At 49.3% G+C, this 25099-nt stretch overlaps 1 protein-coding gene across 5 annotated transcripts in view; it reads left to right on the top strand.

Moving 5' to 3' along the window:
• NRG2 (neuregulin 2) overlaps positions 1-25099 on the top strand; it is a 158523-nt gene that overhangs the window by 102047 nt on the left and 31377 nt on the right. For 3 of the 5 annotated variants that reach the window (XM_074552265.1, XM_074552263.1, XM_074552264.1), the window contains exon 3: positions 12701-12819. In XM_074552265.1, coding sequence (XP_074408366.1) covers positions 12701-12819 — 119 coding nt within the window. Of the gene's footprint in view, positions 1-12700; positions 12820-16272; positions 16339-25099 lie in introns of all 5 variants that reach the window. The other 2 variants (XM_074552261.1, XM_074552260.1) reach the window with 1 other exon arrangement.

The following is a 25099-nucleotide window of genomic DNA, read 5'->3' as shown; positions in this document are numbered from 1 at the left end:
CAATTAGGTGGACACAGAAGCCACCTAAGGCCACTGAAAAATCACAGAATGATAAATTAGGGCTGGAAGGGACCTCTGGAGATCATCCAGTTCAACCCCCCTGCCAAAGCATCAGCACCTGGAGCAGGTGGCACAGGAATGTGTTCAGGTGGGGTTGGAATGTCTCCAGAGAAGGAGACTCCACCCTCCCTGGGCAGCTGTTCTGCTACCCTCAGCATAAAGAAGTTCTTCCCCATGTTGGGATGGAACTTCTCATGGTTTAGTTTATGGCCATTGCTCCTTGTCCTCTCACTAGGCACCACTGAAAAGAATCTGGCACCATCCTCTGACACCCTTTGGAGATATTTATGTGCATGAATGAGATCCCCTCTCAGCCTTCTCTCCTCTACACTGAGCAGGGCTGAGGTGCAGGATTACCTCACAACACTGAGCAGGGCTCATGGTCACCTGCAGAGACCTTGTCTTGTGCAAATCCTTCCATCTGCCCACCCAGGGCAAGTCCCCTCACATCTGCCCTGAAGTCCCAACCCAGCAAAGCTCTCAGGTGGCTCTCAGTGAGTGTCACCCTCAGCACCCCCCCATTCAGTGAGTGTCACCCTCAGCACCACCTGTCTTGGTTTGGAAAGACAGGAGTCTGCTAAGGAAGGCAGGAGCCTCCTCTGAAATGGACAATGTAAACCCTCCCCACCCCTTTGAATTGCTATACATTTTAAATTAAGGGGCTCTCAGGCAAAAATATGGGAGCAGGAAATAACAGTTCTTTAATAGGGAAAGGAAAAAAATAAAAGAATAAAATAAACAATGAAGTGCACTAGAACAACACTGCCAGAGTCAGAACCCAACCTGACACCCTGTGCGTCAGGGTGTTGGCAGCAGTCCCATTGGAATTGTGGCTCAGCCCTCCTGCAGTGTCAGGGTGGTTCTGCTGGAGCAGGGATCCTGTAGAGAAGGATGTGTTCTTCCTCTGAAGATCCAGTGGAAGGAGAGGCAGCTGCTGTTCCTCTGGGGAATCCAGTGGGGAAGCTGTGCTGGTGTTCCAGAATCTCCAGATTGTATCTGGGTAGCAATGCTTGGCTCCTCCCTCTGGGCTCACATCTCCCAATGGGATGTTATAGTTCTTATCAGCCATGCAGTGACATTCAATAGCTGTTATCAGCAATGTCCCCTCCCGAGGGAGGAGTGAATTATGGTCACTCAAAGAGAGAGATAAGGCAAACTGCCCACTTGGCAAAGGTAATCTGCCATACAGGTGGTAATGGAAAACATCTTGCATTGCAATTTGGAATATCCCCTCATTCAGTGAGTGTCACCCTCAGCATCCCCTCATTCAGGCAGGGCTAGAACAGCTGGAGGAAGAGGTCCCAGTGACCAAGATCAGGGGTTCGACTCACAGGGAATGGACTCAAATGAATCCATGTTGATGTTTCTCAAAGCCCAATATTTACATATGATGTATCTTAAAATTACTCCATTTTCATGGCTATGCTTCCATTCACACATCCTGACCTAGCCAGCAACAGTCAGCTTGCAACTGCCTGACCCCTTGGAAAATTTGATTCTAATTCTTTGCTAACATGTTCTGGTTGTGTGAATACAAGGTCATAATGGACTTGTTAGGGTAGCAATTTTTAAAATTAGAAGCCACTAAAAATCACTTGGAAAAATCACCCAGTGTTTGAATAGGGCGTTGCCAATTGCCCAAACTTAATTTCAGTCCTGTTTGGTTTGGTTTCAGAGTCACACCCAAGATGGTTGACCTCCTTTGTAATAATCCTGGGATTTGTGGCAGTTTTGGAATGAGGCAGAGAGGTGGTCAGTGCATCCAGGATATCTGGATGCTGTCTGGGCTTGCAGGCAGCAGAGCCAGGGCAGAGCTGTGCCTGCCTCTCTCTGTCACAGTAATGGGCCCCCAGCTGGGTAATAATTACTATTGATTCCATGATTCTCAGAAGGTTGATCAATCTCTTTATTATATTATCATTATTAAGAAACTTCTTGTTTTTATAGACAGTTTGATACACCTGGACCTAGTTGGTCCTCTAGTCTAAACACCATCACCATTGGCTAATTAAGAAACCACTTTTTGGTAAACAAATCTTTATAACACATTCTACATGATCACAGCAACAGGTGTAGCAAGTGAAGATAAGATTGTTTTTTATTATTTTTTCTGATTTTCTCACAGACTTTCCCCAGAAAGGCCTGGTAAAGTTGTAAAAAGCCCCAGAGCAGCCAGCACTGCCCTGCTGTGCTCCCAGGTGTCCCAACCCTTCGTCCCATGCCCAGCACAAACTGTGACAGGGTGACATCCCACCCCAGCCATGGGGACATGCAGGCCCTGGGCCAGGGACAGGAGCAAATGGAAGGGGCTTTGGTCTCCCTTCCTCAGGACACCGCTGTCAAGCCATAATTTTGCATTTAACAGTTTCCATGGAAACTTTCTAGCTCTCCAATGAGAGGCCAAAGATGTGTGGTGCTGGAAGGGCTTCCTGCTAGCAAAATAAGGCCAAGGATAAGCATTTTAAGGAAAGCTGAGCACCTGCCTCCTCCAGTGTCTGAGACTCCCTCAGCAGCAAAGGGGTGAGCCCAAAGCATTCCCAGAATTGCTTCCCATCCCAGTTTCTGCTCCCTGCTGCCATTAAAATGTGCCTGTCTTGTGCTGGGAGCAGGCTGTGGAGACTGGGCTCCAGCAGCTGTTGAGCAGGAACGAAAGGAAATGGCCTCAAGCTGTGCCAAGGAGGGTTTGGATGTTAGGAAAACATCTTCACTGAAAATTAGGGAAAACATCTTCACTGAAATGGGGGTCAGGCACTGGAACAGGCTACCCAGGGAAGTGGTGGAAGTGTCCAAAAACTGTGTAGATGTGTCACTTGTGGACACATTGGTGACACATTGGTTCATTGGTGGCCTTGGCAGTGCTGGGAGAATGGACTGGGTGATCTCAGAGGGCTTTTCCAATGAATGAAATAGTTGTCATTCTGTGGGACAGTTCTGAGGTAATCACCCCTCAGTGAGCATTTTCTCCTTGTTTAGCAGAGCAGGAACACTTCCCTAAGAGCATCTGGGTGGGTATGTGACACCCACCCTGGCATTGCCACCTCTGTCCCTGTTTGCTGGGCCCCAGAGCCGAAAACCCCGAGGCAGAGTGGCCCCTGGCACTGGAGCTGCCTCTCTCTGGTCTTGACTGCATGGAACAAGCACTGAAAACTGCTCAGAGCAGGCTGAGAGAGCCCTCATGACTTTGATGTCTTCATTATGCAGCTGGTGGGGCCGAATTTAGTGGAGGGACATGTGATATGGGTGTAGAGCATTACTTGCAGCGTGTTGGGAGGGGACTCCAGGGAAGGAGAAGTATCCCAAACTGTAAATCTCTGAAAGGACATCTTATTCTATAACAATTATTTTAGGAATAATGGGATTTATACATCTGGCTCCACTTAGAGATAACGCTGGTCTCCAGATAATCCTCTGGGCTTCCCTTCAGCTCAGAGTGGGGATTTCAGAGAGCCAGAAATGGAGCACTGGGGAGGGACCTTCACAGGGAAAATACACAGGGCAAAAACTTCTCAGGCTGTGCAGGATCATTTCAGCTTCCAGGTGCACAGGATCATTTCTTTAGAGGTGTAATACCTAACAGAGATTTCTGCTGGAGCCAGGCAAAAGGAGCCCTCCAGCAAAGTGGTGTCCATTGTGTTCCCCTTGGCCCTGTGAGGCACAGCTGAGATCTGTCCCCAGCACTGAGATCTTTAGCATGCAGAGGAATGGGATGGGAGACAAGAACCTGGTTGCCCTCTGTGATTAATTCCTGGCTTTCCTCCCCGTGTGTGTAAAGAGCCTTGAGGTCTCTACCTAGAAAGTATGACTGAAGCACTTTTTTTTTGGTGGTTGGGTTTTTATCTGATCTCTAGAATAGGAGATCTCTTTCAAAATAAGGGGTGTATATGTTGTAAGGAGGAGAGGAGCACTTAACTGCATGGCAGCTCTTCAGCTTTTCCATCAATCATTTCCCCTCTTCTTTTTAAACTTACCAGCAAAACCTCTGGTGCCATCAGGCAGAGGAGTCAGGTTTTTTAATGGATATTTGCTGGAGGGAGGGGAATAATTCTGATTCCTCCTTTCTGAACTCCATGTTCCATCTGTAATTAGTGACAGGCTGGGGCAAGCCCGGCTTGCACGAAGGGGAAACCTCTTTAAGGTGGAAGAAATTATTGGCTGGAATTTTATCTCCATCTCCATTGAAATAAAACACAGTTGATGGGAAACCCAGAGAAATTACCCAGAAAGAGCCTGTGGTAGTGGAAATCCAGCCTAGTGAATGGCTCTCCCCCCAAGCTGCCAAAGTGATGCCATTTTTGGCTGAGTGTGTCTGAGGTCTGACTGAGGCTCCCAAGAAGTTCAGGTTGGGTTTTGACTTTCTGGCTATCTGGGAGTTTTTGCTTGTGGAGGCGTAGAGAACCTTTCCCTGTTGAAGTCATGCTCAGGGCTCAGCCTGGGACATGCAGAGGTTCAGCTGGAGCCTGGGAGTCCCCAAGCTGTGCCTGTCCTTACAGCCCTTTCCCTTTGTGTGCTCTTCTACCAGGGGACGCTGCTGGGGTGATGAAGGAGGCGTATCATTAGATTGGAGAGGGTTGGCGGTTCAGTTTGGGACAGGCTGACCATATGACATCCCCTGGGAGTGGTGTCCTACTTTCAGTATCACCAGGAATCCCTATTGTTAGCCTGTAAGTGGAGCCAAGGGATGCCCTCCTCTCCTGTTTCTGTACAGTAGTCCCTCAGGCCATGCCACTTGAGCAGATTCATTGCTGGGGTCTTCCTTGTAGGGCTCCCACTTGTAGATTATTCCCCACCCACAATGAATGGGGCTGTGGTCTTCCCTGTACAGCTCACTGCACTGGAATGAAGGCCAAAAAAAAAAAAATAATGCCAAAGCAGCAGGGGAAAGAGAGTGCCAATAAAGATAAATGATTTCCTAATTAAGCCTGGAGACAAGGAGGGGCAAAGAGGACTGTGGAAGCCTTGTGGGAGCCAGAGTGAACCCAAGCAGGCTATACCACCACTCTGGCAGGGGTCTTTGGGCTGACATTTTTAAACAAAGGAAAAAGCTCATTTGACAATGGATCTTGCAAGAGCAATTCCAGATGCCTTGAAGCAAAGACTCTTCTCAAGCACCGGTGTTGTTATAATCACCAGGGGAGCTGCTGCCTCGCTAACTCTCACCATGGCATTATGAGCCTCCGATATTTGGGATTTGGTTTTAGCTGCTGAAGGCACTTTATTGGAGGGGGGTGTGAAGGAGAGCATCTCCTTTGTTTGTTTGCTTGTTGTTTTAGAGGAGATGATGGACATCATCTTGGCCAATGCACCTGGGACTGAACCAGGGAATTTGAGAACTGAAAGGAGAAGCAGTTGGATCTTGAGCTCAAACAATCCACAAACTTTGCAAGTTGGGGCTCCTGAGAGAGTCAGGGGATGGACATTTAATCAAATTTGACTGCATTATAGCTGCTAACAAGTCAGGGTCAGTTGCTGGGCTGCCTCAGATGATGGGCTCTGCAAACTTAGAGGTGGAAGGAGCTTTTTGTGCCTGAAATTTGGTGTGGTTTTTCCAGCCATGTTGGCTGCTTACAAAAACAAAATAAAAATCTCTCTCTGCAGACCTTCGCCCACTGCGGTTGCAAAATGTCACAGATTAGGTGGAGGCCTTCACTGAGACATGAGCTGAAATCCCATTCATCCTGTTTAGGTTAAAATGTTTTACCTTTGGGGAGGAGGGCTGGAGCTGCTGGCAGCTCACCCAGCACAGCACATCACAGACTGCAGGCATGAATTTGCCACAAAGCAGACTCTGCTGAGGATCTGTGACATGTACCAGCTGCAGAAAAATGGCCTGGGGAGAAAAGAATGACATGAGGAGACCCAAACCTTTGTCTAGATCTCCTGCACGCCCTGTGTATGACCATGGTGGTGTTTCACAGGGGTTTGGAGCAATAGTTCCCTGCCCATGTGAAGGTGCCATCCCTTTCCCATGATCTCTGTTCCCTAAAATGCTTTTTCCTGGTGTCAGTATTTGCAGCCTGGCCCTGCTCTTCTCCATTGCTGGGCTCTGTCCCGGGCTGTCCCCATGACAGCTGCTCTTGGTATGGCGCCTCTCTCTCCTCCTTGATTCTTTATAACTTTATGTGCTTTGCTTTTAAGATCCTCTCAGGCCTCCCTCCCCACTTCTGGCAGTCCCTGAAGTTTTAGTCCTGCCTCTGATTTGCCCAGCATATCAACCTCCACCCAGTATGTAATACACTTCCAAACTGAGACCTCTGTGCCTTGTCCCCAGCAGCACTGGCCCTCTTTCCCCTCCCTGCCCCATGACCAGCTCAGGGTTTGGTTGCTGAGGCGGTGAGACCTGGGCACCCTGAGGGGCTCTGTCTCTGTATTGAGGTCACACACTCTTTGGGATAGCCAGGAATCCGTTCCACATTTGGTGCTGGGAAGTCCCTGGGAAGTCTTGGGACTGCTCCTGTATGAGATCACAGGAAGCAGGGAAAGAACCTGCTGGGAGCTGGCCTCAGAGCACTGCTCCAGGACCTACATTTTCTCAAAGAAATTAAAATCCTGGCATTGGGGTTGGAGGAGGCATTCATAGGATGGATCAATTGCCTTGAATTCCAGAAGTGATACAAAGGGCCTTGCAGTGGCATTGGGTCTGTGCATCAGCCAGAGCCCCAAACTCAGATTTTTCTCCTTAATTGACCTCACACCCTGGCAGGTGCCTCAGCCAGGGCTGGCACAGGGAGCAGCAGCAGCATTGCACAGGGATTTGCCTCTCAGCACAGCAGCCACAAAGTCCACCCCAGGCCCTGGTGTGGTGGTGTCACTGCCTCTGCTGCCCCACACCTGTCCCCATCTGCAGAACACCCCTGGCTGCCTTTGAGCCTGCAGGGGCTTGCACAAGTGACCCTGCTCTTTGGAGTGTACTTATTGATCCTGTCCCCTCCTGTTGACACTGGCCAGCCCAGAAGCTCACCCTCACTCTGAGCCCAGTGTCAGTGTCAGCTCTGCACAGTGAGGACTGGGAGAGTCTTCCTCTTAAAATCAGCCTGTCCCAAGCCTGGGCACAGAGAGACCACAGCGCTGCTGAGCACAGAAGGGGCAAATCTGCTTCTCAGGTTAGAACAGCGCTTTAATGTTGGGGAACAGGGGTGGCAGAGAGCAGGTAGAGTGGGTCAGGGGATGGCTGGTGCTGTCCTGGGCACTGTGAGGACATTGCCTGTCCCCACCATCCCAGCAGGGCAAGCACAGAGTGGGTCAGGAGATGGTGTGAGGGGAGGAAGGGAAATAGAGAAGGGATGATGGCCAAGCTGAAAACTCCAAACCTTCCTGTCCTTACTCCTCTTATCTGATTGCTTTGCTTGAGGGCATTTCTGTCCCCTTTCCCTTTTGTTCTTTCTGTAGCTGATACTGAGCTGGCCAGATGATGCTGTGGAGCACAGAAAACACTTGTTTTCCTCAAGCACTTTGAGCACAGCCACCCTGCCCAGCTCTACCCAGCTCTGCTGAGTACAGCTGGAGGGCACAGAAGAGATCAGAGGGGCTGTGCAAAGGACAGAATGATCCTGGCTGCTCCTGCTCTGCCAGACATGGCTTTGCCATGCCATCCCCACACTACCTTTGCATTGCAGTGATTCCCTCTGCCTGAATTAACCCACTGAGTGCTGGGGCTGATGGATGTGTCCCCCCAGAGCCCCACTGGGGCTGCCCAGTGCTCGATGGCTTCTGGGCAGCACTTGTGGTTTGTAAGCTGGATATCCTGAATCTTCTTGCCAATCATTAACCTGCTCTTCCAGGGCAAATGCAGCTGGGTGAGAGTGCCAGGGCAGCACGTAGGCACCAATTAAATCCCTGGCAGGATGCAAGCAGAGCACGTTACAGCAATTGCTGGCACTCCTGCTCTCGGCAATGCCAGTGTGCTTCCTGCTGCAAACAGAGGGAAGGGAGTTAATGGGTGACCACAGCAGGGCAGCCAGCGTGTCCTTTGCAAGGGTCATGTTTGGGAATTTCCTTTTCCTGTGGTTTCAGGTGTGTTTACTATGTGCAGTGCTCTCCATTGACAATTTTGGGGCCACATGTGGGGTAGTCTCCAAGTTCTCTTCACCAGCTCATTCCTTGACTTCTTTGTTACTTATGTGTTAGCTCCCCTATTTTTAGAAGATTAAGAAACCACTGCAACAGTAGTAATCCTGGAGCTATTCTTGTCCAGAAGGATGCAGAAGTGGCTGAACTCACACAGGGAGCATGGAGCCCTCAGTGTAGGTGTCACAGGGGCAGCTCATGGCAGCTGCTCTGCTGATCCATGCTCTGACAGGAATGGCTTGGTGAGGAGGTGACCTGGGAAGATGGCCCAATTTCCACTTGGCAGTAGGTAAGAGGGGGAAAATGATTCAAGCTTGACCAGAGTGCTGGTGGGAACATGCCTGCTGTCATGGGAAGTTCCTCCTTGGCTCAGATGCAGGGCCTGTTTCTTCTCCTCTCACTGCACTGCAGGCCTCAGGGCCTGAGCTCACATTTAGATGTCTAAATTACAGCCGATGAGGACACCCTTCCCAGCCAGAATCTGCCAGGATCTTTGTGTAGGTCCTGGCCAAGGGCTGAGCTCCCTGTTTCCCATTGTAGTCTGGAGATTGGCACTGAAGAGGGTGATTTACTCATCCCTCCAAACTGCCCTCTGGGGGACTCTTTTCTCTTGGCCAGAAAGGTATTTTGGGGGATCTTCTTTTGGCCAGGCTGAAGGTCTCCTTGTGAATCCTATCCCTCAGAGCCTGCAGACAGCACATTCCCCGTGGCTCATCCCTCCACTGGCACTACAGGAGATAATTAGTGCGTGGCTAAGTCATATGTGCTGAGGGTCAGGCAAGACAATGAGGCACATTTTCCCCTGGAGTAAAGAGATGTCAACAGAGTTGCACTGCAGCGAAATGATGGGATCTGTCAGTGACCCTGGCCCTTTCACTGAGCAAACAGCCCGGGGCAGAGCCCTCCTCCAGAAGAATGGCATGGTCTGGCAGCCAGGCACCCTTGTGAACGCACACGTGGGGCTCTCCCAGGGCTGCTGTCCCCAGGAGCCTTCATCCCACACCCCTGGGCCCACAGTAACTCCTTGGAGGCCACTCCTTGGTGTGGCTGTGAAATCAGCCCTCAGGAGAGCCAAGTACCTGCCCCTGGGGACAGCAGCGGGAGGAACACAGCTTGGAAATGATGATTTCCAATGGAGTTTTGGGATATTTCAGGAGCACTTGGAGAAAGTAAAATAGAGCAGAACCAGAGTGGTCACCCTTGCCACACACAGATCAGGTGAGGACTTGTCCATCTGACATCCTTCAGCTCAGTTCTTCCAGTGCACAGGATTATCCATGTTAATTAAAAGGCCCATGGTTAATGCTGTGAGGCAAAATAGCTCTCTGGCTGTTTCAGTGCTGGTTAGGATGGGGAAATTCTCTTTGCATTTATGCTCCACATGAAAGGGGATCCAGATCTCCAACCTTCATCTTCTTTCCCCTGAGTCTCACCAGACATTACACAGCACAGTGTGGAGACCAAGAGGGGCCACACCATTGGCCTGGGCTATGAAGGGCAAGAAAAAAATCTTGATTTTTCAAGGGGATCTTCCAGTACAGAATAATTTCAACCAATTGTGATGGCAAAAATAAGATCTTTTGACAGTACAAGTCTTGTGCATTAAAACAAAGTAATCCCCTTTGGTTTCACCTTGATGTTGCTATGCTCCAAATGCCAACATCACTCTTTATTCTGCTCACATTCCTCTCCAGTTTCAGGTAAAAGACCAAATGTCTCTCACCCTCTTGCTGGAGCTGAGTCTGTCAAGTGTGGGTCCTTTTTTGCCACTCCCTAACTCACATCTTTGGGACTTACACCCCCTTATCTGTAAAAAATCACATACCTAGGTGATATTCTAATGCAGTAGTGGATTTTTCCAGTCGTTCCACCTGGTGAAATGTGCTGTGGACTGAGATTGCCATGCAGCCAATGATCATTAGAACATCTGTGCTCTGGCAGCTGAAGGCAGCATGTCCATTGATGCTCTCAGCTCTGCCCTGGCAGAGAGCCCCAGCGTGCTGATGTGCCAGGCTGGTGTTTTCTATGGACTCTGAGTTAGAGCCTTGCTCTTCCAAGCTGCTTTCAGCATGTGCTGCCTGCACTGCAGCCTGCTTTGTGAAACAAATGGTGTATTCTGGCAGAGAGGGTTGAGACAGCTGGGAGAAAGTAATGGCTGGGCTGGGAGCAGGCTTGGAGCTGCATTCTGGAGCCATCTCACTCTTTTGATGAGCATTTCCACATTTTCCTCTATGGAGGGAGTGGGGAACATGCTCCTGAACAAGGTGCTGCAGCCCAGCAGAGCCCAGGCACCCTTTGAGCCTCCCAGAAAGGTGCAGGAACCAACAGGCACAGGGCAGCAACAGGCAGTGGGTGCCCTTAAATGTCCTTAAATGCCTCTCTCTGGTGCATTACCTGGCTCCAGAGCAGAACAGCAGTGAGGGCCACCATGCCCAGGGCTGTCACAGGCTGTGCTCAGAGACTTGAGAACACTCAGAGAAAGGTGTTATGCGGTGATTCAAGGCAGAATCCCCCCTCTTATTCAGGCTCCCATGTTGGAATGTGTTGCACAAATGGATTGGGGGAGACCTACAGTCGGAGGGATTCAAGAGGTCTTTGCATACTGTCAACATCCATTTAGAAATTGCTCCACATGTGGCCCCAGCTCATGCAATTGAGCCCTTGACCGCATCCTGTAAAACAGGGCAGCGCCTGTTTCCTGGGAGCTCTACCAAGTCGTCTCCAAGTGCTTTTAATTTACCAATATAACTAGTGAGATGTTCCTGCTGTGTCCTTGCGCCGTGCCTCCCAGGAGAACAGCTTGTCAGGGTGTTAAAAAGATGCCAGTGTGCTTCTGTGAAGGGCTTCCTATGGACAATGATTTGCACATCCCATAGAAAAGTCCTTCTCGGATGACACGTGGAACATTGCAGCTATGTCCGAGGCTGATGGTTATTTTCCACATAAATGGAATTATATTTGCCTTCAGCAACATTGGCCACTGGGACCTCTTTCTAAAGCTGGCAGTGCTTCCAAGTCTCTAAATAAAGTGACACAGACCTGAGGTAAAAGCCTGGGGTGGAAAGCAAACAGAGATGTTCTCACGAGAAGAGCAGACAGGGTGGGTTGTGATAAGATGGCTAAAATGGAAGAAAATGTAGAAAACCAGAGGGTCTCATGTGGGAGTCCCACTGTGGTCTCATGAGTGGCACTCAGCGTGTGTTGAAGGCTCCTATAGATTGCTGTTAAACTGGGCAACAAAAGGTTTTGCCTGTTAGTCAGAGCCATCCCAGAGAATGAGTCACAGCCAGTGGGAAAGGCGATGCTCCTTCAGCAGCACCACAGAGCTCTGCAGCAGAGATCTGCCTCTCCCGTGGAGGGGCACGGGCTGGTGTTGGGGAAGATGAAACAGGAAAGCCTTATAAATATGATTGCCTGGCAAAAGATTTTAAGAAAATAGAAACTATAAGCGAGATTGAAATGAAAGCAAGCTTTGAGATACCTTAGTTACTGAACAACTGGAAAACAATGGCATGGCTGGCTGAAGGTAATCCCCTTTTGATGAAACAATACCCTGTGCTTGCAGACAGGCCCAAGGGTCAGAGCAGACCCTACAGCTTGGCAGAAGGGGCCCAAAGAGTCGTTTTTAGGGTTTAAAAAGTAACACAGTATGGTAATGTAATGATTCTTATAGACTGTATGTAAATGCTATAGGATTTGTATCATGTACTAGATTGGTTAGTGAGAATTAGAATATTCAGCACAGAAGATTTATTGTATTGTAACGGGAACCTCGCTCTCTTGCCCCTTTTACTCTCTTACCTTTTTTACTCTCTTACCCTCTCATCCTCTCTACCCCTCTCTTCTCTCAGGCTGGGAAGTGACACAAGGCTGGGAGGTGACACAGGCTGTGAAGTGGCACGGGCAGTTGTCACGCCCACCCTCTCCTGCTCTTTCAAGGCACATCTGGCTGCTCAGATGAGTGTGTGCATCTCAGCCACACATCTGTAGTCCATTGGAGTGTGGATTTTGGGGACGCAAGGTGTCTGCCCTTTTTTTAGGTCGAGCTGAAGCTGTCAGTGATATGTCCAGGGCAAACCCCAGGGAGTGGATGTGCAGGGTGGTGAGGGACGAGTCCCCCTGGGTGCTGTGGGTGTTTGCGTGAATGCAGCTGGTGGAGCACTGACTGCTCAGCATCCCTGACTGCTGAGGAAGGTGCAGAGCAGGCATCTCCTCTCCACATCTCTGTCTGGCAGGCAGATCCCACTGTCCATCAGTAAATTGGCTCTTTTCCAGTGTGGAAAGCCTGTGCTGTAGTGCTGGGACTCTGGGCCTCAGCTCCTCATGAGACTTTCTGTGTGAATGAGAGCAGGTGTCAGACCAAAGCACACAGCAGGCTCAGAGCAGTGGGTTCAGAGGGAGGTGTTCACCTGGCAAATCCTGGGAAGGGACTTGTCCAAATCCTATCCAGGTTATTCAACAAGCTCAGGTAGCCCATCCTGTCAAGCAGGGGTGACCCTCCAGGGCCAGGAATGGCTGTCACTTCATGAGGTTGTTCAGCAATGGAGTAAGAAATGTCTGCTGTACTTTTCAACAGAAAGATTTCCAGACTGCAGTTCAACAAGGTGAAGCTTGAAGATGCTGGGGAGTACAGCTGCGAAGCTGAGAACATTTTAGGGAAAGACACCGCCAAAGGCAGCCTGAATGTGAAAAGTGGTAAGTGAAGAAGCCAGCAAATGTCTTGAGCTGTCTGCCATTCCACAGAAAGGTTCTGCTCATGGTCTGTCTTGTATTTTGTTTCATGCTTTCAGGATATCGAGTAAAATAATCTTGGGAGATAAGAAAAATGCAGCTTAGCATAAATGTTTATCTTTGTTATCTATCACTGGCAATGTGGTTAATTTACATTTTAAATAAACTTACAGACGATGTATTTTTTTTAAAAAAAAGGGGTAAGGAGGAAAGAAAGCTGGTGGGCTTGATGTTTTCATTTTTTAAAGAATTTCTGAGAAGCAAAACTCACCAGAAGACAAGTAATTAGACCATAGCTTTGTGATGAGTGAAGTTGCTTCTGGTTTTCATCCTAGAATGTGTGCTCCATCTCTTAGAGCTCAGCGGATGGAGTCTGAGGTTAGGTGGTTTTATTATTATCTTGGTCATAATAATTATATTGCTTAACACGCTGGTTTGGATGCACCCTCCGGCTCAGAAAGTCCCTACAGTGGCTGCCAGAAGCTGGGAGGGCACAGCTGGGAGGGGGTGACTGTATTTCCTAAGCTCTTCCTCCTGCCATTCACAAGGGGCACTGTGGCAGCCTGGGCTGTGAGCTGGGCTCTGCAGCCTTTGCTGGGATCCAGGATTTTGGTCTCATCCCAGTGTGACGGAAGGTATCTTGCTCCTGCTGCTTTCTGACAGTATTTTCTCTCTTACTTCAGCGTGTGTGCCATCCTGAATCTTTTGTTCTGTGAAGCTGCAGCATCACACAGCCTCCCCCTGCCTGCTCAGTCCCAGTGCTGGCAGGGTCTGCAGGAAGGCCACCCTTGCTCACACCTCCCTGCCTTCATCCTCCGTATCTGTAAACTCAGCCCTGCTGCTCTGCTGGGGTTATTTCCAATTCTGATAGCAAAGGTGTCCCCAGTAAGAAACTGAGGCAGTGCTCTCCTTTTATATTTCTTGCCTCACTCTCTGGCTGTCCCACACCACATAAACTGCTCCTGTGTGATGGGAGCTGCATGTGCAACCTCCCTTCCCCCTGTGCAGCCATCAGAGCCCTGATGCTCCTCTGCTGCCCCTTCCCCAGCACCTGCACCCTTCTCACAAGAGGAGGAGAGAGGTTGAGCAGTGCCTGCAGCAGGGCCCTGACCTGCACACCTGGTAAATGCACACCTGGTAAACGCACAGCAGGGAAATGCACAGCAGGTAAATGCACACAGGTTAATGCACAGCAAGGAAATGCACACAGGGAAATGCACACCTGGTAAATGCACACCGGGAAATGCACACCTGGTAAATGCACACCGGGAAATGCACACCTGGTAAATGCACAGCAGGGAAATGCACAGCAGGTAAATGCACAGCAGGGAAATGCATACAGGGAAATGCACACAGGTTAATGCACAGCAGAGAAATGCACACAGGGAAATGCACATAGGGAAATGCACAGCAGGGAAGTGCACAGCTGGGAAATGCACACCTGGTAAATGCACAGCAGGGAAATGCACACAGGGAAATGCACACAGGGAATTGCACAGCAGGGAAATGCACACAGGAAATGCACACAGGGAAATGCACACAGGGAATTGCACACCTGGTAAATGCACACCTGGCCACTGCAGGGCAGGCAGCACCTGCCAGGGTGCTCAGGAAGCCACCCTGTGTCACAAGGACCCTCCCAGCAGGGATGGGCTCACTCCTGAGCTGCCCAGAAATGTGCTAAGACCCAAAAACCCATGAAAGGCACACAAAGATCTCTCTGTGAATCTGGTGGGTTCCCTGCCTGGATGATCCATGCTCTCAGCCTTGCCACTGGGCCCTTGGCTTGCTGCTCAGCTGCAGGCACACCTTGCTGTTCTTTGCAGAGCACCTGCCAGGGCAGCAGGCCCATCTGAGCCCCTGCGAGGGCAGCCCAGGTGATGCTGATCCCTGGAGGCTTTTGTGGCCCTCGCACTCCTTTTTCCAGTTCTTTTCACCACTCTTTTTTCCTCTTTCCCCTGCAGCTACCCAGAGTTAAGCAGCCTTCCCCACAATGCAGGCTCATGCTCTCCTGGAGTATTCCTGTCCCATCACTGCTCAGCCTTCCTGGGGCCTGGCAAGCTTTCCTCACTTCTTCTGTGACACCTTTAAGTACAAAACTCCTCAGGGCACCTGAATCCACATGTGTGGTGTCCCCTGTTTCTTCTTCCCCAGGATCCTTAGCACTGCTCCTGTTGTGGCTTCCATTGCAAAGTGCTCTTTGCTCTATTCCAACACCACTTTTCCGTTTCAGAAAAGCAGCTTTTCAGCCATACAGATCTGCTGCAAGTCACCCAAACCATCACATCTTTAGAGAGAGTGGCTGCAGAGCAGAGACCCCTTGGCACTTAGGAAATGCCCCTCAGCCAAACCCTCCCCTCAGCCCTCCTCTACAATTCCAGCATTTCCACAAAACTCCCAGCTCAGAAATAAATGCTTTTGCATTGAGAAACTTTGTGAGGGCGTTAATTTCTGAGGAAATGCTTCTGGACTTAGTCAAAATATACTGCAATATATTGCAGATTTTATGACTTTGAAGTAAATTAGATGCTTTCTTAGAAAAATATCCCATTTCCCAGTTCTCATCATTGAATAGTCTAATGTTGATATCTCATGGCCATGAGGGCACAGTTGAGGTGGGACTGTTTCAGATTCTTTTTTTCCTCAGAAAATTTTTAGGCATCTCCTCAATTGTCCTGCCCCTTATCAAACACTGCAGAGAAAATCAAGTTCAAGAAATTCTTTCTGCTTCTGGCTCTTTGTGGTGGTCTGGCAGGGTGGTCAGGCTCCTGGGGCTTCCTCCTTTGTGCATCCAGAGGGTGTGAGGGACCTTCCCAGAGGCGCTGGTGCTGCCAGCAGGGTTGAGCAGAGCATTCTGTGGGCATTGGGGTTCCCAGTATCCTTCAAAAAGAAGAAATAACTCCCTGTGCTTGCCTCCCCTAATCCCGGGGTCCTTGCTTCATCTCTTTCCTGTTCCTCCACCTCTGGTCCAAGCATTCATTTGTGCTGCAGGACTTCACGTGGGATGGAGGCTCTTCAGAAAACCCCACCTCTTCTTAAACCTCACATTTTCCCCACTACCACATCCTGCCATCCCATCTTTGCACTCTTGTGGCCATCAGGGCTAAGGAAACCTCCCACATTTTCACTCATCTCCTGCCAGGTGAGCCCTGAGCCATCTCTGCCTCTTTATTGTGACACGAGGCCCTTCCCAGCGAGGGGACACGGTGCCCTGTGCCATCCCCTGCAGGGACACTGCTTGTCCTGCCTCTGGCACCCCAATCAATGCCTGCCCAAAGCTGCACTGACACCTTGGCAGCCCCAGCTGTGCCCCCAGCAGCACCTGCCCCTCTGCTCCTCCCCACAGTAGCTAAGCCCACCCTGCTCTGCTCAAAGGAGATTATTTTGTTCACTACTTTCTTACCTTAATTTCCCCAGGAACAACGAAAGCACCACAAGTCTTACCAGCCTCAGAAACTAAAATAGTTGTTATGGAAGAAGAGTGTAAGTACCTCTCCCCCACCCCCCCATACAGCTGCTTTCCCCTGATTTGTTTGCTATTATAAGACATTTTGCATAAATGCTTTATTGCCTCCTGGAATCTTCTTTAATCACTCCTTCTGTCTGATTTTTCCCAAAGCCACTGGCCTTTCTTTCCCTAGATCTTTAAAAAAAATCTGATTTATTTTGCTGGTGTCTATCTTGAAGAGGGAGAATTTGATAACTATTGCAATGGCAGCTTGAAGAACATGATACCTAAAATTGCAGCTGAAGTTCAAGCACTCCCAGCTCTTTCAGTACATGGAGTTATTGGTATTTGCAAGATGTGCTAGTTATGGCCTTTGATTTAACAGGGTTTTCTTTTATCACTTTGTTTTTGTGTTTGGGTCAGGGCTTTTTGAGTATAGTTGATCAAACCAAAACTGTAGCAAGTACAAGAAAAAAGACATGAGTCTTCTAAGCATAGGTAATGAGAAAATTGCAGAAAATCCATCCACGCCCTGCCATCCCATTTTTTCCTGAGTCTCCAGAAAGCAAGAACAGATTTCCCCAAATCCTTAATTTGATTTATTGTGGCTGAAATGCTTTTTAGCATTCCCTCCTACTCAGTTGTCCCAAAAGCAGTAGAAAATGGGCACAGAGCAATAAAAACCAAGGAGGGGATACAAGTGTAGATTAGAATCCTGGTGCCTGGATATTGGCTCAGCAATTCCTGGTGGAGGGTGTTTGGTCTGTGTCAGGGGGTCTCTCCCCACTGGGAGCCACCAGGATCCTGGCAAAAGCCCTGGGAAGGCAGGAGCAGGCAGGGATTTTTATTTTTGTGTGCTTCCATCCCAGCTGCAGATGCCCAGAGCCGAGAGCACAGCTGGCTGTGCCTCCCTGTTGGCAGTTCTGCTCTGCAGATTTTATGGGGATGTTTCCTCCTTTGAAAGCTCAGTCTTTTATGAATTTAAAGGAAATCTGATTGCAGCCACAGCAGGCACTGGCCAGGTATTCTTTAAAAGCTTTTCTGATTAGAAAACTGCATTTAAATTGTGCTCTTTGTAGTGCTTAGCCTTGCACTGCACTAGGGATGCCAAGCTGAGATGCAGTATCATTAATGCCATGGCCACACCATCCTTCCCCAGGATTTTCCCTTTGCTTTCACCAGAGGAGATCCATGCTACTTATTTGCATCATATTAGATTAATTTTATTTTCTTAAAAGCCAAAACTCAGAAAGGACACTCAGAAATTTCCCCTTTTGGAAAATTTCTTTGCTCTGTGGGTGCATCATCACATTCTTTGTTTTTCCTAATGATGGGAAGAGATGGCAAAGTCCCCACAGTTAAAGCTGTATCTCACTTTTCCCTTCACATTCCTTTTTTGCAATATCTCTCAAGTGTTATCTGAAAAACTCAGAATCTCTCTGATATTAGTGGTGATGGATGTTGTATCAGAGAATTGCATGTGTTGTGCACAGCATATGGGGAGGTGATGAAGATGTGGGGTGGGATGATCTGGAGAGCAGACAAGTATCTCATTCTTGTAAAAGTCTTGCATTTCTTTTCAATATCTATATTCAGACTCACCTGTAGGTTGTCCCTACTCTTGCTGTTTCACTGAAATCTTGTAAATCACTTGCTGGATTTTAAACACTGATGCCCCCAGTACCTGGTTTGTGAATAGCAGGAGGTTCCACTCAGCTTCATTTGTGCTTCAGTAGCCTTATTGGTGGTGAAAATGTTAAATGAGACTTTGTTTTGTGCTTGTCACAGGCTGAGCCTGTGCAGTTGGGTGGCCACAGTGGCTCAGCTCACAGGCAGGAACTTGCAGGGGTGTGGAAACTCGATCCTGTGCCCTGACAGGAAGGTCCTTTCTGCTCATTTCAACATCAGAGAGCCCAGAATGGCAACGTGATCCTGTCACAGAGCAGCATGAGGCAGCTAAACAAGGCTCAGGAGTCTGTGCACATGTTGGGTAAACAGGATAGGAACCAGTGCTGACATTTAGAGCATTCTGATGGAGGCAGAAATGGAAGAAGGGCCAGAGAAATCTGGAGAGCATTCTGAGATGGAAGGGTTATGCAGGACAGAGCTAGTGAAACCCTCTCAACGTTTAATTTTACAAAGGTGAGATAAAGTTTGAAGTCTCTGAGAAGGTCAGGTAATCCCTTGTGCTTGTTTTCTGCTGTTGAGCTCTTCTCTAGCTCCTTCCCTTGACTTCAACAAGCAGGTGAAGCCCTGAGGGTAGGAGAGAACACAGGCCAGGTGGAGGAAGCGTGGTTTGGATGCTGTCAGGGTGCAGGAGGCTGTGCCAGTGGTGGGCAGGTGCTCTAAACCAGCATGTGGATCATTGCTGGACTCTGCTCGTGCTCCTGGCTCACTCTGGAGCTGGGTGAGTGCCTGCTGAGAGCTGTATCAGCCTCTGTGGGCTCTCAGTGCCCTTGGCTGAGGGTGCTCTGCAGCAGAGAGAGGCTCGGGGTCACAGGAGAAACAGCAGAGCAGGCAGAGCTGAGCTGTGCTGGGAGCAGGAGCATTGGGGGGTGATATGGAGCACCTGAATGAAAGCTGGGCTCTCTAGGTTTGGTTTTGGGGCCTTTGTTTCATTTGCTGGGCATCACAAGCCCTCCCCAGAGTCCCTCTAGAGACCCCTGTGGGAAGGGTAGCTGAAACATTCCTTTTTTCTCCAATTAAATCTAACTCTCCACACACCAGTTTGGGCCCACAGATTTCATAGCTGTCATCCTGGTGATGCCATTGGGCTGTTTGTAGCCTCATTGGTGCAGAGCCATTGAGGCAATCCCCTCCAGTTTAATCCCTTCCCTGCTGCCCAGCGTGGCCGAGTGTTGGAAAATGTTCTCCTCACTGTCCCAGGTGAGCTTGGCCTGATGTTCTTGCATGACTGCAGTGGCTGTGCTGTGCTTTGTGAGCTCCACGCCCCACAGGAACTTGTGCCATGTGGTTATGGTTCAACCAACACCCCAAACCTGCTCTCAAATCCAGTCTGGCCTGGCCTTTACTGGGTGATCATGGCAGACCTGACTGTGACCTTGCTGGTCTTTCTCCCCTCTTTTCTTCACCTCTTCAGTCCTTTCTCTTCTTTGTCATCACCTCCTCCCTCCCTCCTGCTTTGTTCTCAGTGCTGAGACTGAAGACCAGCTGGAGGTCTGACCTGCTGATGGCTGAGCAGGTCTGTACCTGCACAGCTGTAAATAAACTGTGTGTGAGGTTCACTTCACCAAGGTCCAACATCCCAGATGACTCCGCACCAGCCATGTAGTTGTTAAAGTGTTGGTCCAGGCTGATGGGGAATAGAGCTAAACACAAAGGAACTTCTGAATCTGGGAATGACCCCACCAGTGTGCTGGAAACCCACTGAGATCTCCCTTGGCCTCTTGCTCTGAGGTGCTGTGTGTGATCTGCAGCCACGTGGTGTCCGAGGGCCACGCTTCAACCCAGGCACAGTTACCATTCCCTAAGTGAGACATTTTGCTTCCCTTTGTCCTCCCATGGAGCTTGGCAGGTCTCTCCATCCTTGCTCCCTGAATAGTTGCTCTCATGGATGTGAAATCTCATCTGGTCAGTCCCTGGCCCCTCCAGCCTGAGGCCACTGAGCCCTCCTGGAGCCCCCAGGTGTGAGCACAGAGCTCTGGGCTTGAAGGTGAAGGGTGTCCAGCCAGCCCGGAGCACAGGCAGAGCAGACACAAGTCTGGCCATGTGAACAGAGCAGTTTTCAATATCAGACTAAAAATAAATGCTGGTGTGGTCTTTGCTGGGATAATTTCACCCACGTTGCTGGAGGTGGGGCTGTAATTGAGCGGAACCTGCACGCACGCAGGCACGGAGCCTTGAGGTGAGTGTGGGGATCTCACTGAGTGTGGAGATCTCACTGCCACTCTGCAGAGAGCTCTGTGGTGCCTGGCAGCTGCCCCATCCTGCTCACTGCTCATTTTGCACACTGTATTTTTTAAGCACGCAGCTGCCACTCGAGATGTGCTGTAAAGACTCTAAAGGCAAAGAGGGGCAGGATAAGTGTGGGGTGGGAGCTGGTGTCCCTGGGAGCACTGAGGCTGAGCCTAGCCTTTAGAACTGGGCTGCGGACCAGGGGATCTGCTCTTCTGGCTCCATCCTGGGATCCTGGTGTGTTGCTTCACTTCTTGGGCTTCAGCTGCCCTGCCTGCGAAGCTTTCATGCTGGCATTGGCTCTGTGAGAGGATTTTTAGGTTGCTGAACAAATCCCCTCATTGAAGTATCATGTTGCTGCTATTACAATTGATGCTGGGGATTTGGGAAAATGAAATGCTGCACTGCTGTCATGTGCATTTTCAGAGCCCTGTGGTAGAGCAGAGCATAGGAAGGGCTCCCTCGTAAAGCTGCAGAGATCGTTCCAGAGGAGCAGCCTGAAGCTTGGCAATAACACAGGACTTTGCTCCTGCAATAACTGCCTGTCCCATGGAAACAGGCAGCCCCTGGGTGCTCAGAAACATTTAAACTTGTTTCTTAGTGAAACCCCTGAACCGGGCAGATGGGAGAGGTGGGGGATGCAACCTGTGCTGTTTTGATCAGCAGCATCTGATGCTCCAAGATGAGTGCCTTGCAGTCTGGTATTTGTATCTTGGGATGAGCTTCTAGCGTGCAGCTATTGATCCTAATGATCCCCTCAGGAACTGGAAACATGATTCCAGCAGGATCTATTTCAATAAAATGCAGGGGTAAATATTTGGTCATTTCCAAATGAATAAACACACAGGAGCAGAATTTTTATGAGCTCCAGAGTCCCCAGTCTCCTGTCAGGCAAAACCCAGTGTGCACAGGCCCTTCTGATTTCATGTACAGATAACAGAGGGGAGCATCCAGGCTGGGCTCAGGTTTATTGCAGGAGGAGGTGTCGTATCAGACACACAGAAATCTGCTACAGAGGGAATGGTGAGGATCACCAGCCCCTCCATGTATTAATCAGTGTAAATCATGGATTTAGTGTGGCTCACACCAGGATTACAGCCCTACAACTGAGGAATATCTTGGCCAGACACCTTCTCATCCATGTTCTTCTAACAAGCAGTTGGATGAACTCTGCTGAGAGGAACCTCAGCCATTCTGTGTTTTATCAGTAAGTACATGAGGCATATACAGAGCAGGCAATCTGTATACACTCCCCAACCAGCTGAGTTCATCTGTCTAACTGAATGTCTAAATATTGAGAGAATAAAGTGTCTGTGCTCTATGAACCCACCAGCCAAAGTTATTTATAAAGAAGAAAAGGAGCGGCGAAACCATCGCTGTCTCCCTGCTCTCCTCGACAGTAGCTGTAGCTCGTGAAAAATTAACTATAATTTATAGTCCAAGCTGCATTAATTAACTCTTTGCAGGGGGAGGGTTTCACCAGGCTTCTGGGAACAGGCTGGTGAGCTGCCTGCAAAGGTGAGATGACGTGCATGGCAGGAATTGTGTAAGAATCCCTGCACAATCATTAATGGCCTTTCTGCGTAGATGGGCTGTGTGCAGGGAAGTCCACCTGGCACAGTCACTGCCCCTGGCTCTCTTCTCTGCTGCCCTGCCATTGATGATAGTCCAGAATAACTGAGGCATGTGGTGGAAAACAGACTCTGTGAATGACTCCAGTGCTCTGAATCTGCCATGTGTTTATGCTGCTCTGTCCTCACTGGCTGGGGCAGCAACAATAAAATGTGGCTGCAGATCATTCACAAACACATCATCAAGAGCCAACCCTCTCTTCCCTGTCCTCACCTCTTTTCTTCACCTCATTATTCCTCTCTCTTCTTTGTCCTCACCTCCTCCCTCCCTCCTGCTTTGTTCTCAGTGCTGGGCTGAAGACCAGCTGAGGTCTGACCTGCTGATGGCTGAGCTGCTCCAGCCCTTCTCCCACCCTGAGGGCCTTTCTGACCAGTTTGCCACTGTGGATCTCAGGGGCACCTTGCTTATTCCCCCTGGTCAGAAGGAAACGTCACCACTTGCTTGCCTCGTGCACACTCGTGGTTTTCTGCTTTTAATTTGTTGAAGTACCTGGGGAGGTTCTTGGTTCATGACTGGTGTCACTGCATAGCTCCCTTATCATGTCCCACTGCCTTCATGAGTGCTGTTCCACCCTGCTACCACCCAGAACTGCTCCCTTGCTTATTCAGTTCTGCACTCATCTCAGCAATTTCACAACTTTCCGAGTCATTTGGGATAGATGGAGTTGTGTTGGAGGCTGAATGAAGGACTTATTCTGCCACACCAGCCAACAGGGGGTAAAATCTGCCTGCTGTTGTAGAGCAGTTAATGTGAAATAGCTGTGGGGAGTAATTGTGCTGTGGATCAGCAGGCACGGTGTTTGGCACAGAGCTGTAAATAAACTGTGTGTGAGGTTCACTTCAACACCAAGGTCCAACATCCCAGATGACTCTGCACCAGCCATGCAGTGGTTAAAGTGTTGGTCCAGGCTGATGGGGAATAGAGCTAAACACAAAGGAACTTGTGAACCTGGGAATGATCCCACCAGTGTGCTGGAAACCCACTGAAATCTCCCTTGGCCTCTTGCTCTGAGGTGCTGTGTGTGATCTGCAGCCACGTGGTGTCCGAGGGCCACGCTTCAACCCAGGCACAGTTACCATTCCCTAAGTGAGACATTTTGCTTCCCTTTGTCCTCCCATGGAGCTTGGCAGGTCTCTCCATCCTTGCTCCCTGAATTGTTGCTCTCATGGATGTGAAATCCCAGATCAGGCACCTTGGAAGGCTCTAGAATATGTGTTACCCCACCCAGCAGTGAGATTTCAGGTTATAAGAGAGACAGATCTGTATTTGGTGCACCAAACCTCAAAAAAAAAAAAAAATTAGGAATTTCTATGACTGGAATAAATATCCCATAAATATCATGTGTGCAGTATGGTCTCACTATTTCCAAAGAGAAAAACAGAACCAGGGATGACCCAAAAAAAGAATAAATAGAGATCATTGCTTCCCAGCTAGGGAGGGAGATGCTGGCTGTGCCTGTGATGCCACAGGTAGCACAGGGGAAACAAATGGGGATAACGAGTAGTTTTTTCTAATACAAAGGCCAGAAAAGGGTAGGTTAAAAATATCAAAATGGGGATGTGGCTTTACACACTGTGTTCATAGTTGTCACAAATATTGTGGGTGCTACAAGATCAGATTTATTCAAACAGCAATTAACTTGTTGGTGGAAGTATCCAGCAAAGACCACTAAATGTGACAACACTGAGGCTGCCTTGGATTGTCTCTGTGCTGCCCATCCTGCAGGGGCTCAGGAAAATTATCACTGATCTTCTTTTGTAAGCTTTGCCACTGTTGGGGCCAAGACAGGGCTTTGGCTTGAGCAGTGTTACAGTCTGGAATGGCCTCATTTCCTGATGCTCTCCTCTCAACAAGGAACTGCCTCTCTCTGTAGCCTTTGCCACATCTCTGTGCTGACAAATGCACTGGAGTGAGGCGATTCCATGGCTCAGTTTTAAAACACTTTGTGCTTCTTTGGGATAAAAGGCAAGGTACTTGCAGGAAACAGGGTTGAAAGGATAATGACATTAGAAAGATGCTTCTAGTAGAGAGATCACTCATGTATTTTCCTGCAGTATTTCCCAACCATGTATTTCCCTGACAGGCACAGCTCTACTGATAGCCCTCCCTTAGAAGTGCCCAACATGCCCAAGCCTCAATCATGTCAAGATCTTTTTTACCTGTTTAAAAGGGACAAAACTGTTTTTATGGGATGAAGATCCCATGCAGTCTCTGGCTGATGAGCACTGTGATCCTCCTGTATCACATCACACAGCACTGCATCTTCCCATCCACCTTTCTTGGTGGGTTGGGTGTCTTTGTATCTAGGGTGTTTCCTATGGGGAGGTTTCTGGGCTCTGTTTTCAGTTCTCCCTCTCTGCCCCTCTCTTGCTGTGGCAAGGTTTGCTCCAAAACCATTCTCTTTAGGGTTTATGATGTGAGACTTTGCCAGATGGATCGTTTTGCTTGCTACCAAGTGCTGTGTTTGATGGTTGCAAAGGTGACAGCTCCCTGCAGCCTGTGCTTGTTTTTCATCCCTGTGCCTTTCAATTTGCACCAGCTCTTGGGCTGATGAAGTTTCAGTGCTCCCTGATCCAATGGTGCACTTGCACAGACCCACACTTATCAGAGACCCACAGCTCTCCTCTCCTGAGTAGAAATGTGCTACTATCTTGTAAAGGTATAAATTATAAAGTCTTGTCTGTATAATGAGTCTGCATTCCTCAGATAAATTACACAGACTCATAATGGCTTTGGCTTTTAGTTACCATTAATCTTAACTGGAAGGGAGTGCTGAATTTCCTGCAGAAGTGTGGGATTCAGATTTTTGAAAGGGTTTCACTGGAGGCTTGGTCAAACCAAACTCTGCTGCAGTGTGAGCACCCTGCTGTCCACATTTGGCTCCCAGCTGGCTGCAGGACGTGCCCTGAGGGAGCAGCTGCTGTCCCAGGGCTGTGAGCACTCTGGCTCTCTGCTGGAGTGTTTTCCATGTCTCCTTAGCAGAGCACTTTGGGACAGCTTGCTGTGCCCTGGATAGCTGTGAAAAGACAGAGCCAGAGGCAATGGTTATTCAAGGCAAGGCATGGAAATAGCTCTGGCCTGTCAGCCAGTGGGAGGCATCCATGGGAATGGCAGACAATGGCTGGGACAGGGCACAGGACAGAGCAGGGACTGAGCCGTGCTCAGGAGACAGTGTGGGTGCTCCAGGTGGGCACAGCCCAGAGGGAATCTCCTCTGGACCCCACAGACCCTGCAGAGAGTCCCAGACGT

This window comes from Zonotrichia albicollis, chromosome 15 (assembly GCF_047830755.1).
Source record: "Zonotrichia albicollis isolate bZonAlb1 chromosome 15, bZonAlb1.hap1, whole genome shotgun sequence".
NCBI classification, from domain to species: Eukaryota; Metazoa; Chordata; class Aves; order Passeriformes; family Passerellidae; genus Zonotrichia; species Zonotrichia albicollis.
Note: the sequence above shows the minus strand (reverse complement) of the source record. Positions and strands in the feature narration are given on the sequence as shown.